Source organism: Mytilus edulis, chromosome 10 (assembly GCF_963676685.1).
Source record: "Mytilus edulis chromosome 10, xbMytEdul2.2, whole genome shotgun sequence".
NCBI lineage: Eukaryota > Metazoa > Mollusca > Bivalvia > Mytilida > Mytilidae > Mytilus > Mytilus edulis.
Window position 1 is genome coordinate 17,961,119 of NC_092353.1, and position 25,986 is coordinate 17,987,104.

The following is a 25,986-nucleotide window of genomic DNA, read 5'->3' on the forward strand; positions in this document are numbered from 1 at the left end:
TGGTCACAAGTTGAATAATTGTTCTGCTATTTGTGTTCTTGGAGAAGTTAATATTTGACCATTGAATTTTTTATAGAAATAAAGTAAAAATTATCAGTGTTTATTTGATTAACTGGGAAATCTTGGTATTTTATTGCAATTTACGTAATAATAGATTTTATCATTATTAATTTCATTTCTATTGAACCTTACCTCGAAATACCAAAATGATTAGTCCTAGGCACCTTAGGTCACAGATGTCACATGGTAAAGATGGTAATCAGTAGAATGTTTACAAACATTACTACTATTACCCTCAAGTTAAAGATTTGTTCTGATTAGGATCATCCATGTTTTTCAGATTAACTGGATAAATACGTACCATTCAAAAGTACAGAAAGAGATAGGTCCTTTGGTCACCAGTGATCCAGTTGCATCCGAATGGTTAAGTTCTAGAACACAGACAGTAATGGGACGTACCAACATGGGAGATAATCTTCATACAAACTTAGTCTTCCTTGTATTGTGTGCTATACTGACAACTTTATTGTAAAATAATCCAAAATATATTTATGTGTAAATTCCTACTTGTACAAAATTTATATTTATAATCTTTTTTATTTGTTTCTATACATTTGGATTTTGTTGAATTGTTTATGAATTTACGATTCTGGTAGATCTTAAAACTCAATATTATATCATTCAGATGGATCTTTGGTTGAAAAATGCATCATGAGAATTGAAATAATAGTGTTTTAATACTCTGCCTTGAATTTTGTCACAATTTTGTACTAATAGAAACATATTAAGCATCAAAATATGAAGAACAAAATACCTTGTAGATTATTGAATCCTTACTATTTGATTCATGGGTTTCAAATCCTATTATATAAATGTGATCCTCAAATTTAAGTATTCAACCGAATACAAATTCGTAATAAGTATATATTCAGATTGTGTGACCAAATCAAGTATCTACAAGGGTTTTCCTCATTCCACAAGGTACCAAGTCAAGAAAATTCAAAGTGAACACTCTGCTCAGCAAATTCTTGATTAATTATATTATATTTTAGGTAATATTGATCAAGATGGATGTTTTTCTTTCCTTTGCACTTCATTTATAATATATATCCATATGTTTTATACATTGTAAAAATAACATCATTGTTAAATACACCTGTACATTCAAAAATATTTTATGTAATATAAATAAAATAATTTTCTTTATTTTCTTACTTTATTTTTGTTATGCCCTATTTATAGACATTATGTTTTTCGGTCTGTGTGTCTGTCCCATGATTGTTTTTCATTGCATCTTTCTCAGGAACTACATTACAAGGATTTGGTTTCAGGGTTTATATGAGTCAGTTATACCCTGTGATTTGTTTTCAGATTCATGGCTCAACAATTTCCTGTTTACAGAACACTTACATCATTTGACACATGACAATTAAGTTGAAAATTTTTCGTCACATTTTTCTCATAAACTTCATTATACGGTTTTCTGAAATTTGGTTGCAGGGTTTATAAAAGTCAGCTAAACTGTGTGCTGCATTTTCAGATTCATCATTCAACAACTTGCTGTTTACTGAACACTTACATCATTGTTCACATGACATCCAAGTTGAAAATTTTCATCACTTTTTTCTCAGGAACAACATTAAAAGGATTGCTGAAAGTTAGTTTCAGGGTTTATATAAGTCAGCTATACTGTGCGATGTGTTTATAAATTTATCACCCAACAACTTCTTGTTAAGGGAGTTCGCTTCTCAGTTTAAAAATAATTCACTTTTCAAAAGACTAGTTTATATTGATAGGGGATTAATAAATGAATCAAAAGAGCAAAAAAAAAAATATCGAGGTCAATGCGCTTGTTTTCGTGATATTAGCCATTGAAATTTTGGCGAGAAGTTGTTCTCTCTTGGCTTTTCAAAGCTTTATCATCAATTTGACAAGTTTAAGTTCTCAAAAATAGTAAAAAAAAAAAAAATTTAACAAGACTTTTATGAATGGCTTATCATTATACATGTAAAAGATTTATAAAAAGAAAGAAGGGGGGTCAATGGGCAAATTTTTTAAGGCATTCAAATGGATTAAACTAGAGGATTCCAAAAATCTGACGAAAAATTCAAAACATGACAAGTGAACATCCTTAACTGTCAAGTATTTTGGTTATAATCAGTGAGCAGTAGCTCACAGTTTCACTTGTTTGTACTCATAAGATCTAACAAACTGTTGTAGTTTGAATAATTAAAAAATAATTTTTACTGGTAAAAAAAATGTAAATTTAGTGTTAAAGAAAACAAAACTGGTGCTTATTTGAAATACACAGATATCAAAAATACAATTTAATTTTCTGAAAATTGTTAACAGAATCATGGGAAGGTAAAAGTAAGCAAAAAAAGATTGATCATGAAGTTCTTATAAATTATTTGTCAGTTTCTGCATTTAAAAAAGGTTGAGGAACAGTAAAGTTTCAATTTATTATAGTAAGATTGATTGATTGTTGGTTGCTTAACATCCAGTGTTAAAATAAGTTTTATTATTTCTGTGAATTTTGTTACTATGATGAAAAAATGCGGCTATATCAAAATGTTGAAAAATTGTCCTAAGGCAATAAAATGTCATCAGATTAGATTCACTAATAAGGACCATGATCTATCCTCATTGTTATATACTATTTGTAATGATAAACACAGCATGTCAATTTCTTTGAATTGTAAACAGTGGAATTAAAAGATGATGGAATACATGTGGATAAGCTGTGTTTTATTGGTCGTTTGTTGTGCAGAAGCAGGTGAGGTTTATAAAGATGCTATACCGATTAAAAAAAAAAATCATTTCAAATCTTTAATATATTTATAGCATGTGACACAACATAACTAAATAAAAATAAAAAAAATATCAACAAGATCATTAATATTCATAGTTAAAGTAAATATTTCAAAAGTCTCCTGTCCTCACTGTTTTGAAATGGATCATAGCTTATTTACCTGAATGTGTGATCCTGGGTTGAGTATACATGAATATGTAATTTTATCTATATTATTTTAATTTGTAAAGTGCATATTATCATATAAAAATTCAAAATAAACCCTATTCAAATAAAATTAAATCTAGATATTTAATTTAAAGAATGAAGTCACGATAAACATGATAAAACATAGCTATATTAAAGGTTTTGTGTTGTTGGGTTGTTGAGCTTTCCCCCCTTAAATGCATAGAAAAATGTTAACTGTAATTTTATCTTGTTTTAATTTTGCAAATTGAAATTGATAGAAGAAATTAACTTTTTTGTACTATTTTATTAAAATTGATTTTTTGCTGAAGTGAAGTCATATAAAACTGGGACTATTAATAAAAGTAGTACATTTTGTACATGTATCTTAGTACAAGTATAAAGTTTAGAGTAATAAACTTCAAAAGTCTAACGCTTTCTCACCAAGTTTCCGCAATAAGAAATAATAATAAGCCACACTGTTTTACAAAGTACAGGAGTCACAAAGTGTTTTAGTGCATTATTTATGTAATAACAAATGATATAAATCAATGCCTTGGTACTGGCAGATACATGAAGGAAAAAGTTTCCCTAATTAGAGACTTCTTGCATGTTTTGTAGTGAACATTATTATTTACCTTGTCAGAATCCTGTTTTGTACTAGTAGTTAGGCCACTATTAATTTATATTGCGTAATAGTTATGACAAATTCAATTTTTTACAAAACAATATTCTACACAAAATCTTTTTCATTGAGATTGAAAATTAAATGAATTAAATTCAGCATAAGCTTTAATAAATAGGATATGTGGTATGACTGCCAATGAGAGACTCCACAAGAGTTGGTTCAAATGATGTTGATTTAAACAACTGTAGGTCACCTTCAACAATGGGCAAAACCCATTCCTATTCTAGTCCCCAACATTACCAAATGTTCACAATATCTTTTTTTCATTTGACATTTCAATATCCTTTGAGTAAAAAACAGAAAGAAAATATTGAAGATCTACAAATGCATACAAGATAAGATAAGATGAAAAACAGAAAATATATTGCATGGAGCCTGGTTTAATATTTTAACCTTCCCTTTTTCTGAAAATTTGCAAAGTTCATTAAAATTTTCTCAGAAGGTCCTGTAAATTTATCACAATGAAAAAACATGAATTATGACTGTGTTATAGTAATGAGTGCAAGCACCTCTACTAAATGTAATGATGATAAATGTAGATCTAAATAGCGTAACAAATGTAGAAAAGAACAGGTAAATGTACATGTTGTGTATGTAAAAGATGATGGAAACTTTTGTCTAAAGGTCAAATGAACACAATTATTGTTTACTTTTGACGATGATTTTTTGGAATGCTTATGATGATAATTCTCTCTATGATAATTTCTCTTGAAAATCAATTGGAAAATCGGAATAAAACTTTATCAGGTAAGAAAATTGGTTTACATTGTTTTCTTATATAACTTGAAAGAATTTAAGGGAAATGTTAAAATTTGTATTTCACTAAGAAGAAACCTGTTGTGTAATACACCAATACAAAAACATTTTTTTTTATGGATGCTAAAATGATTACTATTAATTATGCAGTTATTTAACAATTTATATAAAATAGCATGATTAAACCTTACATAAACTTCAGAAACTGAATTATGAAAACTCATGACTAGAACTGAACAGCTAAAACTTTTGTTAAAAGTTTTTTAATTATTTTATTATCGCAACAGAATTTGTCAACAACCATGAACGATTTAAGAGACAGACCAGCATTAAAAGTATGTCACCAGATGATCGTCCAAGTTGCAAGCCTGGAGCAGTATGTAGATTTTTATAGATAAATCTGATGTTTACAAATACAGTCAAGTTACAGATCTATGAGATCTCACATTATGTTAAACAGTTTATTGACCATAATTTTATTACCTTATTAGATCAAATGTCTCTTGGCTGTTTTTATTGGAATTTTTTAAATATTTAAAAAAAAATATACAAGGACAGACTTTTATTTGATTAATTCATTTTTTTTATTGCATTTTACAATATATAATATGCATTGTTGCTAACATTATGAAAAAATGGTTCGACAGTCTTTAATTCCAATGAACAGTCAGTTTTATTCTTTTTAAGTTGGTCTAAAGCAGTGGCAGTGGTTGTAGTAATCACTTTTAATATTGAGTTTGTTACACTTTAAATAATGTTACATCATAAACACAATATCTGTAAACTTTAGTTGTTAAAACATCTTTATTCTAATTATAAAGTTGCCTCAGGATACATTTTAAATTGTGCATGTACATGAAGTTGAAATAAACATTAAGAATCAAGATTTTGTTTCAGAAGAATTTAATAAATTGAATTTATTTCTCAGCATTTTTTTAGACTTCAGTGCTAAATATCATGTGGACCCATTTTATTTTTGATCCAGTTGCAATTTTAAATTTCATGGAAGCATGAATGAACCCAATTAACATGAGTACTTTAAAAGGGGTTGTTTTTTTGTTGTTTTTTTTGGGGGGGGAGGGGGAGTTTGTTCGCAGAACACAACAATATTCATGAATTATATTTTGAGTGAAAAGTTTGCATTGAAGTTGCCCCCTAAATAATGTTTACAGTATGTTTATACCTATCTTCATGTATATTAACAGCAAGTTCCACTGGTAAGAGTTGATTCATCACAAAGACTATATGATCTGAGACAAGAGTTTAATTCCAATGGTGTCAACTTACAAGGGGTAATAATTCCATCAGAAGATGCACACCAGGTATGTTTTTTAGGAATAAATTATACAGTGTACATTGTGTAAAATTATAGCATTTCAAAATTTGACCATAAAAATACAAATTTATTATTAACTTTTAAAAAAAAACTGAATTTGATATTGTCCCAGAGATGATCGTGAGCTATTTGAAAGGATATTTATATAGAGAATTTGAAGAAAATAACAGCATCATTTAAGTCTTGTTTCAAGCTTTGATTAAGACAATTAATTTAAAGGAAAAAAATATAGAAGGTAAAATATCTTCATACAACACTATAAATGTATAAAAATAACTATAGCCAATCTTATATATTTGAAGGACAGATAGTTAGTGGTCAGTTGTAATGACAGTAGTACTGTTAAATAAGAACATTTATTATTCTAATCAAATCCATTGATGGGCAACATGACATGTACACATACAACAATACATCATGATTTGTAACAGAAAAAAACCCATTTTTTTATAAAATTGAAATGATATAATATAATATTAAAAGTTCAGACAGATGTTATTATCTTCATTGTATATAAGTCACATACATTTAATTCCAGGCAGGACCTGAGAACTGTACAATCATTATGATTATCATTGTTATGACATATATTAATTGACATTCTGTCTAACATCTAGACACGTAATTATAAAGTTTCCTATATATTTACACATTATATAAACACATTACTTTGGTAAATAACCAAATAATTTTGCCTCATTTGGAAAATATGAAAAATTAAAACAAATACTGTATCTCCTTGAAACAGTTCTTTGAATGCTGAACAACTAGTAGTAAAATGTTGTTCATCTTCAACTAGATTTTCTTACAAATAAACTCATCATAGATACCAGGATGAAATTTTCTTATTTATGCCAGACGCGCATTTTGTCTACAAAAGACTCATCAGTGACGCTCGAATCAAAAAATGTTTAAAAGGCCAAATAAAGTACGAAGTTGAAGAGCATTGAGGACCAAAAATTCCTAAACGTTTTGCCAAACACAGCTACGGTAATCTATTCCTGAGGTAGAAAAGCCTTAGTTTTTCAAAAATTCAAAGTTTTGTTAACAGTTAATTTATGATTATGAACATATCAATGATAACTCAAGTCAACACAGAAGTGCTGACTACTGGGCTGGTGATACCCTCTGGGAAGCCTTTGGTCTCTTTCTATATGTAAAGTTTAAAATACCTGTTATCATTATTCTGATCGAAGCAGTTACTTTTTGCACACATACCTATATATTGATGAATACTATGTTGATTAATTGATTTTGTTATGTTTGTTTTTTGTGTTGTGGGTCACTGATTTATTAATGTGAGTCCTTCTTCTTTTATCAATACCATAAGTAACCATACAAGATGCCAAATTACATCCCTTGCACTTGAATTTTTGTTGGGAAAAGTAAGGCTTGTTTTAATTTTATGTATATTGTGTTTTACACATATAAAATTGAGAATGGAAATAGGGAATGTGTCAAAGAGACAACAACCCGACCAAATAAAAAACAAAAAACAACAGCAGAGGGTCACCAACAGGTCTTCAATGTAGCGAGAAATTCCCGCACCCGGAGGCGTCCTTCAGCTGGCCCCTAAACAAATATATACTAGTCCAGTGATAATGAACGCCATACTAATTTCCAAATTGTACACAAGAAACTAAAATTAAAATAATACAAGACTAACAAAGTATGTCTAGAATTAAGTACAAAGGGCTCATGAACAAATTAATTTTACATGTTATCATCCTGAGGTGCATGCAATTTTTGGCAAATGAAATAACACATCCATATATCAATATATTACAATTTTAGAGTGAGTTCCCAGCAGAGTATGATAAAAGAAGAGCCTATATCTCTGGATACGATGGATCACATGGTAAGTATACAATATATTACGATTTTAGAGTGAGTTCCCAGCAGAGTATGATAAAAGAAGAACCTATATCTCAGGATTCGAAGGATCACATGGTAAGTATACAATATATTACAATTTTAGAGTGAGTTCCCATCAGATTATGATAAAAGAAGAGGCTATATCTCAGGATTCGATGGATCACATGGTAAGTATACAATATATTACAATTTTAGAGTGAGTTCCCAGCAGAGTATCAGATGAAAGAAGAGCCTATATCTCAGGATTCAATGGATCTCATGGTTTGTATCAGATTATTGTTCTGATTGTTGTAGTGTAAATTAATAAGAATGAAATCTTATGTTTGCCTGTCTAATATCAGGGATATAAATTTACAAATCGGAAATGATTAATACCCTCAGTAACTAGTCTGAGGACACAGTTATTGCCCTTTGGGTTTTTGTTGTTTACAAATATAGTTCCAAGTGTGATCGGTGTATAACTTGTAATTTTTTTCACATACTTTCCCAATTTATTTTTTGATATTTTATGCATGAAATATTAGGTATAGGGATGAAGTTACATGTTTGGGTGCTGAATATTAATGTTAAGAAGGGATTTGGCCTAATTGAAAAAGGTAAAAACATAGATTGTCTGAAGCTGTCAAACTGAATTTAAGAGCCAGTGCATAGACTTTTGTTGTCTACCCTTTGATCAGGTTGTTGTCTCTTTCACATATTCCCAATTTCCATTCTTAATTTTATATGCTATAATTTTGATAATATTTGTTCAGATAGTAGTACACTACACTGTAAAAATCTTTTTGAGAGCATAAGAAAAAGGTAAATTTTATTCCCTACTATCATAGGCTGATGACCTGGCACCATGAAGATGATAATAATTCATATAATGTATCCTTTTGATAGGTTTAGCTATAGTATTGAAGGACAAAGCTGCACTATGGACTGATGGTAGATACTATACCCAGGCTGAGAACCAGTTAGACTGTAACTGGATACTTATGAAACAAGGTTAGAATGCCTTCAAATTTATTTTTAGTTGTTTTGAGTAGTTGATTACATAAATAGTGGGAGGGAATACCATAATTAAAGAATTTATTTAGTTTTTATTATATAATATTTAATTTCAAAGGTGCACAAAATAGAATTATACAATAGAAATACTTGGATTCGGAAACAAGAAGAACTTATATAAATCTGTCTCCCTTAAAAAAGAAAATGACAAAATTAGGAACATAGTATAAGAAACTTTTCATTGCATGTTTATTCTGTGGTTTGTGCATTACTCAGAAGGAATTCATTTAACAACTCCAATTCAAAATGTTGCATGTTTATTCTGTGGTTTGCCCATTACTCAGAAGGAATTCATTTCACAAACTCCAATTCAAAATGTTAATTGACAACAGTTGGTATTTTTGAATCCAAAGAACTTAAAATCAACTAATTGAACTTGGCAAAATTTTTCAAAGTATTGAATAAAATATTCAGTTTTTTCAATATAAGTAGATTTGAAAGAGAAAAAAAATACAGTTTTAAAACTACCTATAGATATATTTTCTATTTATTGGAGGGGAGGGAAGGGGTAATTTGCTTGTGAATCTGTAACATTTTATGTTTTTATTCAGATGAACCAAACACACCAACCTATGAAGAATGGATCCTTGCCAACCTGGGAACCAGTTCAACAATGTCCAATAGAAATATTGGTCTAAATCCATTGTTTATTACTAGCAGTAAGTATATTAGTATAACAGTGAATAAATTGAGGTTATACATTGATAATGCCAGGCTTCTCGTTGTAGATTGAATTGAGTGTTAAAATCTTACCATTAGATTATTGTATAAAATAATTTGATAGTTTCATTTATACTGCTGGGAAGGTGCCATTAAGTGAGTTTATTTTTACCTTAGATGACAACACATTGATTATATATTGAAGAATTGATGCTTCTTTTTGTAAAAGCATTGACCAAAGTACATTTTGTATGAAGCGCAGAAGTGCTTCATTTTAAAATTGAACACACATTCAACGCTTTTACAACGCTATGAAGAGGGGGATAGGACCTATATTGGGACTCTGGGATCAGGTGTTTTTTAGCCCAGTATTTCGGGATCAGTGACACAGAAAGTAAGTACCGTCATAATATTTATTCCAAAGATAATTTATTATGTAACAAAAGTTCCAATTGAGATTATTGTTATGTGATGTTTATTCCATCAGCATAATAAAAGGACTGATGCCTCAGAATTTTTATCACTTAAAATAAATTCCACATAATAAATTATCTTTGGAATAAATATTATGGTCGAAATTTCATGTTATGACTAGTATAGCATTTTGACTTGCATCATTTTGACATATCATTCATTAAAATGAAAAAAAATGGGGAAAACATCTTATGTCATAGTTATTCCAATAGGAAAAAGTATTATGTAATATTTATTCTGATTGGAAAAAATATAATATATCATTTCTGACCCAAAAATTTGATTGTATTCATAACTGTTTCATTTTGAAATGAAGAATGACGCAAGATTGCGTATAATAATAGCATATAATAATGAAACATACAACTAATGTAGTTATAATGCATTGAAAGTTGTATAAGTTTAAATGTAGTTTTTTGTTATAATCATTTATTTTATTTTCTCTTTAATTTTATGCTTTAGGTGCTTGGATTACAATGGATAGAAATTTAAAGGCAGAAAACATCAACTTATACCAGATGAATAAAGATTTAGTTGATGCAATCTGGCAGTTTGGTAGACCAGGAAGGCCTAGTAGTAAAATTCATGTTTTAGAAGATAGATTTTCAGGTAAGGCTTCGTTAGTTATTGTTCAACAGTCAACCTTAATAGTATTATTTTGTTTTATCCACTATAAATTTGATAGGATGAAATAAGTTGATGAAATCTGTTTTGAGTAATGAAGTAGTGTAACAAAAAATATAATGTTTTCATACTCCAATATTATAAATATTGGACTTTTGTTAGAAATTTATTGGAAAAATCAAATATTGTCAAAATAGATAATCTGAAACAAATGCCAAAAATACTTAAGTTGAAGGTAAATTTTTAATTGTTTTGAAAGAGAGAAATTGGGAATTACAACTGATGCAAAATTGTACCCCAAAAAACAATTGTGAATTTTTAAAAGTTTGACATTTTTTGAAGGTAAAAATTGGCAACAGAAGGTAACAGAAGATGTATATAAAGCAATGTTGGACCGTAAAGCTGATGTCTTAATTATCACACAACTAGATGAGATTGCATGTAGGTTTAGTTAATATATTTAATTAATTTCTTAACGGTTCAGAATTTATATAATAATTATGTTAACCCAACAGAAGATGTATCTGAATAAAGTTTGCTTCAAAGGTCACTTACTAATGTATAAAATGTCAAGAGTATTTTCCAGTTTATAATATGAATCACTGAATTAAAGATGAAACGTGTACATAGTAATTGCATTGACTATTAAATAAAAATTAAAACTTAAGTGGTTTCTCAGAAAATATTAAAAATAAACATTAGAAATCGTTTGCAAGAATTGGTTTGTAATAAAACTAATGAAAAATATTTGTCTTTTATGAGTGCCTATACATTTGTTTTTACCTTTATTTATTTACAGGGCTTTTTAATTTGAGAGGATCAGATGTAAAATATAACCCTTTTTTCATGTCATATGCTATTCTTGAAACCCAAAATGGAAATCTTAGAATTAGGTATGATATGAACTGCATACATTTCTTTTAAAAATTTCAGGTTTGAAGGTTTTAGATTAATTTTATAATCATTGTTATACTGTAGACTATACATGTGTTAACAAACTTTTCTTACAACTATTCCATTCAAATTCCAACTATCTATGCAAGATATTGAACTTAAAGTGTACAACGCAAGTGAGAGATTTTTTTATAAATTAAAATTTAGAAACTTTGATTAAAAGGGTTTTCTTTAGTCATAAAGGGTAGATAATTTTTGTGTCTCTGCATTTAGTCTAAAGATTTTGTATTTAAAATAATGCTACTGGTACTTGGTAAAAAAGAACAACAAGGAAAACCAAGCTTACAATCTACAATGGCTTCAACTTGGGGAAAAAATAACTGTTTTGTAAAATTATGTTGTATACAGAAAACATCAAAAGTTATTTCCCCCAAATTGCACTCCTTTGTTTTACTTAACTCAGTACCACATTGTCCTATTGTCCTACCACAGAGTGGATAATTGTCAAAGTTATAGTAATCTTTTAAAAGTAGAAATAATACTTTGCTATGTAATTTCTCTCATCAGATTATTTTTATGGGATAAGTTGAGGAAGTTAACAGAACAGCCATCAGATCCAGAGTCTACATCAAAACTGAACGTATACCTTAACACAGGCGTTAGTGGATCATGTACTGACAGGATAGGAATGTGTGTGGAGGTATAGTGACTGTCATTAAGAATATTTAAAACAATTAATACAATTACAGAGTGTAAATTCAGAAATTATTGCGATGGTTTGATAATTGCGAAATAACAACAGGGTGATAATCGTAATTAAAAACTCGCATGTTGAAATTCATTTAAATGAGTTAAACAGGATTTTTCTCAATATCGCGAAAATTAAAATCACAATAATAAATGCACAAAATACAGTAGATTATCACTGTAAGGTTGTTATTTATTCAATGTTGGGAAATATTTGATGATGTTATGTGTCACTTCAACAAAGTTTAAATGTTTTGCATAGTTTGCATGTTAAGATGTTGCCGTTTAAATTTCAACATTTGCACTAGACTATTAAATTACAAAAAAGCAAGACATATATCTGTGTCAACATTTTATCATTAAATACTTTTGACTTTGTTGTTTCCTTTTCTCTTAAATAGTGTTAAAAAAGAACTTTTATTTGACAACTTGATTCTTGGATTCATTTATTTTGAAATCTTACAGTTTGATTTGAGCAAAACATTTGAAAAGGAACAACAGGTAAAAGCCCTGATAATTGCTTGAATAAGGGTTTCAAAGAAAGCAGAAAGTCTAGTAATCTTATAGCTGGAGACATGATACCATAAACTAGCCAACTTCTTGTTTGCCTATTTATTTTGTAATACTAAAAAGGTGCTTTTTACTGCTTTTAATATGACAGGTAGAAGATTACAACACCTTTATAAATGCTGTTATTGCTACTGTTAACAAAAGAGATGTAAAGAAAGTTTGGATACCTTTCCAGTGTAATTATGCCATTTATAAAGTCATCACAAAGGTAAGTTGTCTTACTATTAAAGTGACAATGACACTGTGTAGATATATAATATCATAATATCATGACAAACGACACTGTCTTGAAAATAGTTGTTTCAAGTCTTGTCATATTTGAAACTTGACGCTACTGTGGAATCAATTATTTTCATGGTATCAATTATGATTGATTGAGGATATATTGCATTTTTGTGAATATTTGATTTCTATGTGTTGTCAAAGTCTGTTTACAACCACACCCAATATCAAATTTGTGGTTCATCTTTATCAACAAAACCCACAATAATATGTATCCCACCAATTATAATGAATCCACAGTATTCACCAGTTAGTGCTTCTCCTGTTCCTTGTCTCAATAAATGGTATTGTGGGCCTGGCAATTTACATTGCTTGCTGAAAGTATTGCAATATAATATAAGTTAAACGTATTTTAAAATAAAAGTAAGAGGTTAATCAGAATATGTTTATATATGGTACCTCCTGAAAAATTTCATGATTCCTCAAATCAGTTATATGTCACTGTATAACACTGAAATCTGTTGTGTTCAATCTATTTTATGACCAAAGCAGACATTATTAGGAAATATTGTTATTTTACAGGAAATATATCAAGGAAATACACCAGCAGCTCTGAAAAAGTTTCAGAAAAATCCAACAGAGCAACAGGGTCTAAGAAATGCACATGTAAGATTTATTGATTAAATAAATTAGATTTGAAAATGTTTGCTTACATTTAAAATTAAAGTTGTTGAACATTGAACAAAGATTTGAGAATATCAATAAGATTTTAGAAAATTCTTTATGTAAGTATAAATTTCATCAAAGTTTAAAATGAGATTTGTACTATCAAAATTTAAAAAGTTAGTTTTACTTTTGTGAAATCTATCCAGTCCAACTTTAAGCAATAATAAAAACATGGGCCAAAGATTTTAAATTTTAGTTATCAAGGTTTTTGATTAATGTAAAATATATATAATAAAGATGTTTATCTTTAAGCACTTATGATCACATTACTAATTTTGTATATGCATTAGTGGGGAATTTCAGAATAAAAATCACATTCTGAGGTAGAGAGAGTTATTGGAGTATTCAATTTTTTATTCATAATTTGTTTTCCAAAATTAAGAGAATGATTTAGTACTGATCACATAACTAGTACTTTTAATGGAATCGCACATGTTAATTTTCGTATTTAAAAGATCTATTGAATTTGGCATTAAATAGATTAGAAACACATGTTGAAATTCTTTTTACATATGGAAGTATAGTTGACTTTTGTTTTTATTTCAGAAAAGAGATGCAGTTGCACTTATCACATTCGCTGCAAGACTTGAGAATCAGGTACTATATTAATTTATACTTTAACCTCCAGTTTGCCTGCATACAGTGGATTCATTATTTATGGGATACCATTTCTTGTGTTTTGTGTTTCTAAGGAAACCATGAATTTAGATGTAAAAATAGTACAGATTTCCTATCAGCTTGTATACAGTCATTGGAAAAAACTTGAAATCAATTGTATGAAAATTACATTCATCCTTAAAAATCTGCTTCAACAGATGTAGGAAAGTTAGACTTGAGCTTGCTGTTTCGTGTGGCATTGTTAAAGTTTGTGTTAAAGTTACTTTAGGTCACTAATATAGCATTGACATCTCATGTCCATGGGTATAATTTTGCCCTGTAAATGCAGTCCATTGACTTTGAAATTCTTGCACAGTAAAATTATTTTAATCTATATACACATGTAGCAGACATATGATGAGGAAGAAAGTCATACATGATTTATTGATTGTTGTTTGCATTGCTCATAGTCATTCAGTATTGTTGTTTTAATTTCAACATTTGCATTTATACTATCGTCATAACCCAAAAGATAGACATGCATTATTTCTGTGCATGCATTTAAAGATCCTGCAGAAAATAAAATCTTTACCTAAATATTTGGCAAAAGTGACTACCTCTTGTTTGGTCTTTTGAATTTTTTATTTTTATTCTCATTTTGTATGCAGATGTTATAGATTCCCAAAATCCTCCACCTCTTTAGGTAAGAATCAGTAAATGTAAATAAAACCCTTCTTCCATAATGGATAAACCTCTTATGGGTCATTTTTTTGAGGGCTCATACATAATTGGTTGAATGTTTATGATTGTTTTAGGTGAAAAGTGGTCAGTTTCCTGTTGCAACTGAGCTATCTGCAGCCAACCAACTGGACTCATTCAGAGGGTGAGTTAATAGTCTTTGTCATTTAATCTACTTTTCATCCTTGTTTATCGTGACTGCGACTTTGCGACAATACATCTCTCGCTGCTTGTAAACATTTGAAAGAGATATTGTTTTCTTTTTGAATTTATATTTTTGTCAGTGAAGTAGCCGGCACTTGAAGCCACCGTAAATGGCGGATTTCTGCCAGCTAGCAGCTTCAATGGAAAGCCCTGGTGTTGTTGTCCATGTAGCATTGTTTGTGAAAAGTATATCCTCTGTTTTGTCCTTTATATATGAAGAAGTCTAAAATTTCCATTCTCAATTTTAAAGTCTAAAATCCATATTTCAGAAGAGAGATCTACAACAGAGGTACCAGTTTCCCAACCCTGTCAGCTTACGGAACTAATGCTGCTATCATCCATTACATGCCAAGTTTGTCTACAAATGTAGAGATCAAAACAGATAACATGTATCTTCTGGATTCTGGAGGACAGTATCTGTAAGTACAAAATAATTAAAAAATCTACTGTGATGAAATTTAAACATCCATTTTATTTAAACTTGTTTAGTAGTTGTTTTGAATTTAAATTCTTGTATTAATGCAAGTCATTGTTTTGTCCCGGAAGCTCTTTACAACAGAAAAATAGTATAAAGATAAATTCCTGGATTCAGAATGAATACTACCTTACTTTAGCAGAGATAATGGAGTTTTTATTGTTATTTTTTCCTCAGGGATGGAACCACTGATGTGACACGTACATTTCATTATGGAGTACCAACGAATCGTCAGAAGGTACATAATTTTGATAATCATTTTTCAAACAATCATATTGAGTGTATTGTTGGTCATTTTTTGGAGAATTTGTATAAGTTTAAGATTAGAAATGCTGTGAGAAGCATATACAATAAATAAAGTTCTCAATATGAAGAACGACACTAGAATTGTTGTTTCTTTGAAAATAAAAAAAAAAGAATGGTTCCTATATTTTATGCTGTTTCTGTGTTATTTATACTTCATCAAATGATTTCTTTAAATTAAAGGTTTTATTTGTGTCATAAAAGTACATATCATATGACATCATTTGAACTACTGTACATACTAAAAATTGAAAATTTATTTTGGACAGGAATGTTACACTAGAGTTCTGATGGGACATATCGACCTGGCTAGATTTATTTTCTATAAAGGAGCATATGGACCCTATGGTAGAGAAATAGATGCTATAGCCAGGAGACCACTGTGGGAAGTTGGACTAGACTATAGGCATGGGACTGGTCATGGGGTAGGGGCATATCTAAGTGTGCATGAAGGTATTTATTGGTTGAAATATATTTTTATGCCCCACCTACAATAGTAGAGTGGCATTATGTTTTCTGGTCTGTGGGTTCCATTCCTTCGTCCGTCCATTCGTCCTGCTTCAGGTTAAAGTTTTTGGTCAAGGTAGTTTTTGATGAAGTTGAAGTCCAATCCACTGGAAACTTAGTACACATGTTCCCTATGATATGATCTTTCTAATTTTAATGCCAAATAAGAGTTTTTACCCCAATTTCACGGTTGACTGAACATAGAAAATGATAGTGCAAAAGGGGCATCCATGTATTTGGGACACATTCTTGTTAATGGGATGTTTTTATGTTTGATACTTAAATTCTTTGGGTAAACAGACGTTAAGCATCCAACAATCAATCAATCAATCTTTGGGTAGACCAAATAAATAGTAAATATTTACTCTTGAAAATCTAAGAAGACAAAACATTTTCTATATCAAGACAATTTTTGTATTGCATTGCATCACATGAAAAGCTGTAAAAAAAGTAAAAAAAGTCTCAAATCAATGAGTATAAGGAAATTCATTGAAAATAGACCAATACATTTTTAGCTCACCTGGCCCAAAGGGCCAAGTGAGCTTTTCTCATCACTTGGCGTCCGTCGTCCGTCGTCCTTCGTCCGTCGTCGTCGTCGTCCGCCGTTAGCTTTTACAAAAATCTTCTCCTCTGAAACTACTGGGCCAATTTTTACTAAACTTGGCCACAATCATTATTAGGGTATCTAGTTTAAAAATTGTGTCCGGTGACCCGGCCAACCAACCAAGATGGCCGCCATGGCTAAAAATAGAACATAGGGTGTAAAATGCAGTTTTTGGCTTATAACTCAAAAACCAAAGCATTTAGAGCAAATCTGACATGGGGTAATATTGTTCATCAGGTCAAGATCTATCTGCCCTGAAATTTTCAGATGAATCGGACATTCCGTTGTTGGGTTACTGCCCCTGAAATGGTAATTTTAAGGAAATTTTGCTGTTTTTGGTTATTATCTTGAATATTATCATAGATAGAGGTAAACTGTAAACAGCCAAAATGTTCAGTAAAGTAAGATCTACAAATAAGTAGTCAACAGGACCAAAATGGTCTGTTGACCCCCTTTAGGAGTTATTGCCCTTTATAGTCAATTTTTAACAATTTTTCGTAAATCTTGGTCATCTTTTACAAAAATCTTCTCCTCTGAAACTACTGGGCCAAATTAAACCAAACTTGACCACAATCATCATTGGGGTATCTAGTTAAAAAAATGTGTCCGGTGAACTGGCCAGCCAACCAAGATGGCCGCCATGGCTAAAAATAGAACATAGGGGTAAAATGCAGTTTTTGGCTTATCACTCAAAAACCAAAGCATTTAGAGCAAATCTGTCACCAGGTAAAATTGTTTATCAGGTCAAGATCTATCTGCCCTGAAATTTTCAGATGAATCTGACAACCTGTTGTTGGGTTGCTGCCCCTGAATTGGTAATTTTAAGGAAATTTTGCTGTTTTTGGTTATTATCTTGAATATTATTATAGATAGATTAAACTGTAAACATCAATAATGTTAAGCAAAGTAAGATTTACAAATAAGTCAACATGACGGAAATGGTCAATTGACCCCTTAAGGAGTTATTGCCCTTTATAGTCAATTTTTAACCATTTTGTAAATCTTAGTTATCTTTTACAAAAACCTTCTCCTCTGAAACTACTGGGTCAAATTAAACCAAACTTGGCCACAATCATCATTGGGGTAATTAGTTTAAAAATTGTGTCCCGTGACCTGGCCAACCAACCAAGATGGAGGCCATGGCTAAAAATAGAACATAGGGGTGAAATGTAGATTTTGGCTTATAACTCTGAAACCGCAGCCTTTAGAGCAAATTTGACATGGGGTAAAATTGTTTATCAGGTCATGATCTATCTGCCCTGAAATTTTCAGATGAATCTGACAACCTGTTGTTGGGTTGCTGCCCCTGAATTGGTAATTTTAAGGAAATTTTGCTGTTTTTGGTTATTATCTTGAATATTATTATAGATAGATTAAACTGTAAACATCAATAATGTTAAGCAAAGTAAGATTTACAAATAAGTCAACATGACGGAAATGGTCAATTGACCCCTAAGGAGTTATTGTCCTTTATAGTCAATTTTTAACAATTTTCATAAAATTTGTAAATTTTAACTAACATTTTCCACTGAAACTACTGGGCCAAGTTCATTATAGATAGAGATAATTGTAAGTAGCAAGAATGTTCAGTAAAGTAAGATGCACAAACACATCACCATCACCCACCAAAACACAATTTTGTCATGAATCTATCTGCTTCCTTTGTTTAATATTCACATAGACCAAGGTGAGTGACATAGGCTCTTTAGAGCCTCTAGTTTTATGGCACCGCAATTAAGTTGTCTGTGCCATATAGTTTTACCCTTGTCCGTAATTCCGTAATTCCGTCATTCCACAACAAACCATTATAGATTGTTTTTTTCTTAACGCCTTCAGATATTGGGCTGATTTTTGTTATGTCAGTTTACCATGATGAGTTACAGATCAGCTTAAGTTTCGTTTCGCTCCGCTAATTTTTGCTGAAATTACGGGCTTTGGACTTTGATAAATTGTTGAAAATTACAGGGCTGATTTTTGGTATGTGAGCTAACCATGATGAGTTACAGATCAAAGGAGTAAGTTCGGTAAGGGCCATATATGGCCCCAATTATAAAGTTCATAGTTAATAAGGTAATACATGTTTAAAGTTGCCCCAAAGACATGTTAGAAAGTTAAACAGAACTGTTTTTGTCAAAGTTTAATTCTAACACGTTGATTTTTACATCCAAAAAAGGTCAAGATAAGGGATTTTGGTGAAATGAGACAAAATCAGCTAGATTTCAACCAAATAAAGGACCAGGAAACATAGAGCGCAGGCGTCGACAAGCTCAAGATTCAAATAAGACATGTGAAATGTCTTCACAAACATTAATTTAAAAGATCTTTGTTGTCGAGGTATGCGCTCTATGTTTCCTGTCCACTAATCTATGGAAATTCTACCATTTTCGTTGATTTTTTCGTGAAAAATCAATATGAGTACAACTTGTGACGTCATAATGAAACACAGAAACGTAAAATTTTCAACAAAATGGGTTATATCCTAGCTAGTCAATGTATTAGCTATAATTTATCGTGATATTGGGCGATAAATACGTATTTTAAATTTACGCTATAAAAGGGGGCCATTTTGGGACTTTATCGAACATACTCCTTTAACTCTCGTTCTGCTATGCTAATTTTTGCCAAAATTAAGGGTTTACAACTTTGAAAGTTGATGAAAATCACAGTTATACAGATTTTTTTTCTATACACATCCAGATTTTGAGCTGATTTTTGATATGTGAGACTACCATCATGTTTGTGTCCAGATGTGTTATTGAAATTGCAGATTTTTCAACTTGTTGAGACGGGGCCATTCGTGTCACTTTGACACATCTAGTTCATTTAAAAGTTTCAATTGCTGTAAAATTGATGAACAATTCTTCATTTTAAACATGTACAAGCATAGACATTCACACACTATTCAAGGAAATAAATTTAAAAAAAATACATTTGCTAGGAAATCTAGGAAACACCATATAAACTTATTTTAATGTATTTTGTTTGTAGGACCAGGAAGAATATCTCTAGCTCATCCCAGAGTAGATAAAGATATACCTTTAGATGAATTCCAAGTCTTCTCTGATGGTATGTTAGCACACACATGTATTAATAAGAGTACCTGTATAAGAAAATTATTAAGTTATACTTTCTCTTCTAAATTTATACAGATCAATAAGGAAGAAAAGTACGGTGCAGTCTGGTGTATCCGCCCACCTAAGACTCATGACCACTTCATTCAACTAATAAAACTAATAATTGGATCATTCATAACATACTTTTATTTCTTAAATCTTCTGTTTGTATGGTTTCATCCTGAGGATTTTGAGTAAAGAGTGTCCAAAATTAGGGAAACCTCTGCTCTGAGAGTTCCTCCAATGTCAGGTGTTTTCGCACATGCTTTACAAAAATAGCTTATTTTGAAAAAAGGAGAGAATTTATACTACGAAATATAGCTGAATTTGAACCAAACACACTGCCAAGGATGCAGAGCAAAAATTCGTTCAATCTGATATAAATTTGACTTAGATAAAAACAAATTTTATCTGATGATATATTTTTTTTAATGGAAATTGACCAAATATGGTAAATCATGGGATTGGAGTTATTAATGAACTCTTGAACTTATCAATTTTATTCTTTTTTTATCCCTTCGGAAGGCTAAAACAATAACACAAACAATTTTATTTATATTTACTGTGTTGATATGACGAAATCAGCTAATGCGCTATATCATCTGCTGCACAGACACAGGTGACTCCACTGTAAACATAAATACATTGTTTATGTTAATTAAAAAGGAGTGTAGAAACCCATAATTCTATCAACTTTGTTATTTGCAATACACCTTATTGCTATTTGGAAATCTGTCTTGCTTGACCTGAGAATCTGTCCTGCATGAGCTTTTGACGTCGTACAACAATCATTTCTCTATTGTGGCATCAGATATTTTCTATTATGACATCAAAATTTTATGAGAACTTTTGTGAAGTCCAATAATGTTGGACAAATAGAGATAAAGTGTATAGACAGAAAGAATAATATAATCGTTCCTTGAAGACTAAATTATATATAGATAAAACACATAGTTTGTTAATTCATTAGTATTTTATTTCAGAACCTGGGTATTATGAAACAAATGGTTTTGGAGTGAGAATAGAAAACATGGTGATGATAGTGAAAAAAAATACAAAGGTGAGAAAAATATTAGGCATTGTTTTCTTTTGCAGTTTGTACATGATTTCTGTTAATATTTCAATTCAAAAGAAAATCTAGGCAAATTATGAAATCCAAGAAGTCTGGCATAATCATGTTAATGTTATATGCATGAGTCCTTTGTTAAAAAAAATATTCTATAAGTCGAATACGCAGCCCTTCAATATGAAATAATTTACAATGGTGGTGAAAATGAATCATATCTTATCAATTTTGCGACTACTGCTTATTCAATCAGAAAAATGACTTCTAAATGAATTATAAGCATTACATGGAATTCCAATAATAATTGAGATATATTATATTTTCAGTATCAGTTTATGGACAGTGTATTTCTAGGATTTGAAACCTTGACATTAGTACCATATGAACCGACTCTGATAGACTTTAGCCTTATGAGTCCTGCACAGGTTGGTATATCTCATTTATGAAATTTATTAAAATAATTAGATCAGTTTTCTCTTACTTGATGTTTTTGCTCATCTTTTTGTTGAGCCTGCAACTTTTGTTGCAGAAAGCTCGACATAGGGATAGTGATCTGGCGGCGGCTACGGCGGATTTAGCTTACTTCTCAACAGCTTTATATATTAGAAGGTGGAAGACCTGGATGCTGCATACTTTATATATAGATGCCTCATGTTATGAAGTTTCCGTCAGTCACATGTCCAATGCCCTTGACCTCATTTTCATGGTTCAGTGACCACTTGAAAAAAAAGTTCAGATTTTTTGTAATGTTGAATTCTCTCTTATTATAAGTAATAGGATAACTATATTTGATATGTGCGTACCTTGAAAGGTCCTCATGTCTGTCAGACAGTTTTCACTTGACATCGACCTCATTTCATGGATCAGTGAACAAGGTTAAGTTTTGGTGGTCAAGTCCATATCTCAGATACTGCAAGCAATAGGGCTAGTATATTCGGTGTATGGAAGGACTGTAAGGTGTACATGTCCAACTGGCAGGTGTCATCTGACCTTGACCTCATTTTCATGGTTCAGTGGTTATAGTTAAATTTTTGTATTTTGGTCTGTTTTTCTCATACTATATGCAATAGGTCTACTCTATTTGTTGTATGGAATGATTGTAAGGTGTACCTATCTAGTGGGCAGATGTCATGTGACCTTGACCTCATTTTCATGGTTCAGTGGTCAAAGTTAAGTTTTTGAGTTTTGGTCTTTTTATCTAATACTATATGCCATAGGTCATCTATATTTGGTGTATGGAAATATTTTATGATCTTTATGTCAGTCGCGCAGGTTTTATTTGACCGTGACCTCATTTTCACGGTTCATTTCACAGTGTTAAGTTTTTGTGTTTTGGTCTATTTTTCTTAAACTATAAGTAATAGGTCAACTATATATGTTGTATAGAAGCATTGTTAGCTGTACATGTCTGCCTGGCATGGTTCATCTGACCTTGACCTCATTTTCAAGGTTCATTGGTCTTTGTTTAGTTATCTTGGTTAATGTTAAGTTTATGTGATAGTTGTATTAAAGCTTAGCTTTATACTTAGGACTATCAACATAATATCAATGATTAGTATAGAAGGCAAGACATTTCAGTGTGTGCACTCTTGTGTATATTATTTAGCATCCCATTATTCTCTATATTATATTCTTTTTGTCCATCTTATCATCTCTCTATATTTTTATTAGCTCACCTTTCCAAAAGGAAATTTGAGCTTTTGCCATCACTTGGCGTCCGTCGTCGTCCGTCCGTCCGTCGTTGTTGTCCGTCGTAAACTATTTCAAAGATCTTCTCCTCTGAAACTACTGAACTAATTCAAACCAAACTTCATCTGATTGATTCCTAGGGTATCTAGAATAAAGTTTGTGTTTTAATTCCCATTTCATCAAAAAACATGGCCGCCATGGCTAAAAATAGAACATAGGGGTAAAATGCAGTTTTTAGCTTATAACTCAAAAACCAAAGCATTTAGAGCAAATCTGACATGTTGTAAAATTGTTTATCAGGTCAAGATCTATCTGCCCTGAAATTTTCAGATGAATCGGACAACCTGTTGTTAAGTTGCTGCCCCTGAATTGGTAATTTTAAGGAAATTTTGCTGTTTTTGGTTATTATCATAAAAATATTATTATAGATAGAGATAAACTGTAAACATCAAAAATGTTCAGCAAAGGAAGATTTACAAATAAATTAACATGACTGAAATGGTCAGTTGACCCCTTTAGGAGTTATGGCCCTTTATAGTCAATTTTTAACCATTTTCCGTAAATCTTAGTTATCTTTTACAAATATCTTCTCCTCTGAAACTACTGGGCCAAATTGAACCAAACTTGGCAACAATCATCATTAGGGTATTTAGTTTAAAAATTGTGTCCGGTGACCCGGCCAACCAACCAAGATGGCCACCATGGCTAAAAATAGAACATAGGGGTAAAATCAGTTTTTGGCTTATAACTCAAAAACCAAAGCATTTAGAGCAAATCTAACAGAGGTTAAATGGTTTATCAGGTCAAGATCTATCTGCCCTGAAATTTTCAGATGAATCAGACAACCTGTTGTTGAGTTTCCGCCCCTGAATTGGTAATTTTAAGGAAATTTTGCTGTTTTTGGTTATTATCATAAAAATATTATTATAGATAGAGATAAACTGTAAACAGCAAAAATGTTCAGCAAAGTAAGATTTACAAATAAATCAACATGACTGAAATGGTCAGTTGACCCCTTTAGGAGTTATGGCCCTTTATAGTCAATTTTTAACCATTTTCCGTAAATCTTAGTTATCTTTTACAAAAATCTTCTCCTCTGAAACTACTGGGCCAAATTGAACCAAACTTGGCAACAATCATCATTAGGGTATTTAGTTTAAAAATTGTGTCCGGTGACCCGGCCAACCAACCAAGATGGCCACCATGGCTAAAAATAGAACATAGGGGTAAAATCAGTTTTTGGCTTATAACTCAAAAACCAAAGCATTTAGAGCAAATCTAACATGAAGTTAAATGGTTTATCAGGTCAAGATCTATCTGCCCTGAAATTTTCAGATGAATCGGACAACCTGTTGTTGAGTTGCTGCCCCTGAATTGGTAATTTTAAGGAAATTTTGCTGTTTTTGGTTATTATCATAAAAATATTATTATAGATAGAGATAAACTGTAAACAGCAAAAATGTTCAGCAAAGTAAGATTTACAAATAAGTTAACATGACAGAAATGGTCAGTTGACCCCTTTAGGAGTTATGGCCGTTTATAGTCAATTTTTAACCATTTTCTGTAAATCTTAGTTATCTTTTACAAAAATCTTCTCCTCTGAAACTACTGGGCCAAATTTAACCAAACATGACCAAAATCATTATTAGGGTATCTAGTTTAAAAATTGTGTCCGATGACCCGGCTAACCAACCAAGATGGCCACCATGGCTAAAAATAGAACATAGAGGTAAAATGCAGTTTTTAGCTTATAACTCAAAAACCAAAGCATTTAGAGCAAATCTGACATGGGTGTAAAATTGTTTATCAGGTCAAGATCTATCTGCCCTGTAATTTTCAGATAAATCGGACCACCCGTTGTTGGGTTGCTGCCCCTGAATTGGTAATTTTAAGGAAATTTTGCTGTTTTTGGTCATTATCTTGAATATTATTATAGATGTAGATAAACTGTAAACAGCAATAATGTAATGCTTGGGGCATACAATGTTTTTTTAATACTTTCATCATAAATTATATTACGAACACGAGACAAACGAGACATTTCAGTGTGTCCACTCTTGTTTTTGCTTTTGAAGAAGATATGACAGAATAGAAGAACCATTTATATAAATTGAAAACCCAAAATAATCATTCATGGAAGATTTAAGCAAAAAATTTAAGGTGAGCGATTCAGGCTCTTGAGAGCCTCTTGTTTAAATTATTCTCTATTCTATAAACTCCATCAAGGTCTTTACTTAATAAATAAATACAGTAACACCACAAATAAAACACTGAAATTAAACAAATGAAACAAACAAACATCCTTACACAGAATGAGACATACAGCATCAAAACAGTGTAAAGAGTTTAAGTAATAAACTAAAGTTGATCCGAAATATACATGTTACATATGATGTTATGTTTTTCTACTGGAAATTATTAAAAAAAAAGTTACATGAAGCAACACATTTCAATTTTTTTTCCAAAGGTAAAATCGCCCATGGAGGATTTCAAAAGTTGGCAAGTCTGCCTTTAGTAATAGAAAAACAGTTTAAAGTAATTTGAATTTTCTTGTAGATTGATTGGATGAACAATTACCATAACAAAGTACAGAGAGAAATAGGACCACTGATTGTTAATGATACTTTAGCCACAGCATGGCTAAGGGCAAGAACAGTATCAGTTAATATCAACAAGGGAGATAATTTGAAAATTAATTTTATTTTGTTAATTAGCTCTGTTTGTCTTATTTTAGGCATTTCATAAGCAATCTATTTCATTATAATTCAGAATGAAAGCAATGTTATAAGGTATCATTATATCATAATTACACCATATTTACCAAATTTATAATGTATTGTTCATAAAAGTGAGAGAGAAAAATCATTTCTTCCATATTAGTAATTGTGAATCGCAAATTCATCATTAGATTAGATGTCAAGTCGTTGCACTTATTGTCAATGTCATATTCATAACCTGCTTTCATCAGATTTCACATTTCAAATTTGCTATATGTCATTATGTGTATTTGGGGAGAATTTAACCAGGCATAAGATATAGTATATTTTACTCATCTTGTACTTTAATCTAGATATCTGTAAATGATATA

The 25,986-nt window shown here is 30.8% G+C and overlaps 2 protein-coding genes across 8 annotated transcripts in view; both read left to right on the forward strand.

Annotated features, from left to right (window-relative positions):
- LOC139490527 (xaa-Pro aminopeptidase 1-like) overlaps nt 1–1,206 on the forward strand; it is a 40,336-nt gene extending 39,130 nt beyond the window's left edge. For all 6 annotated transcript variants that reach the window (XM_071277323.1, XM_071277321.1, XM_071277324.1 and 3 more), the window contains exon 22: nt 341–1,206. In XM_071277323.1, the coding sequence (XP_071133424.1) occupies nt 341–532 (192 nt within the window). In that variant the 3' untranslated portion in view covers nt 533–1,206. The remainder of the gene's footprint in view (nt 1–340) is intronic.
- Nucleotides 1,207–4,055: 2,849 nt separating this feature from the next.
- On the forward strand, nt 4,056–25,986 carry LOC139490528 (xaa-Pro aminopeptidase 1-like). 2 transcript variants are annotated; one of them, XM_071277328.1, is made up of 21 exons: nt 4,056–4,412; nt 4,709–4,797; nt 5,627–5,743; nt 7,552–7,615; nt 8,518–8,622; nt 9,237–9,344; nt 10,282–10,428; nt 10,786–10,884; nt 11,243–11,336; nt 11,905–12,037; nt 12,746–12,862; nt 13,459–13,542; nt 14,149–14,199; nt 15,015–15,082; nt 15,411–15,560; nt 15,794–15,854; nt 16,189–16,372; nt 20,019–20,096; nt 21,127–21,203; nt 21,536–21,634; nt 25,455–25,986. In XM_071277328.1, exons 1-21 carry the CDS (start codon nt 4,337–4,339, stop codon nt 25,641–25,643), a joined length of 2,190 nt encoding a protein of 729 aa, XP_071133429.1. In that variant the 5' UTR covers nt 4,056–4,336; the 3' UTR covers nt 25,644–25,986. The 2 variants fall into 2 exon arrangements, with proteins under 2 accessions (XP_071133429.1, XP_071133428.1); XM_071277327.1 differs by lacking the exon at nt 7,552–7,615 and adding an exon at nt 7,644–7,707 and having other exon boundaries at nt 4,057–4,412.

Coding starts and splice junctions, on each gene's coding strand:
- LOC139490528 (XM_071277328.1), top strand. CDS start 4,337: ATGCTTATGATGATAATTCTCTCTATGATAATTTCTCTTGAAAATCAA. Junction 15,561..15,793: donor GATTCTGGAGGACAGTATCT/GTAAGTACAAAA, acceptor TTTTTTCCTCAG/GGATGGAACCACTGATGTGA. Junction 20,097..21,126: donor ATTCCAAGTCTTCTCTGATG/GTATGTTAGCAC, acceptor ATTTTATTTCAG/AACCTGGGTATTATGAAACA.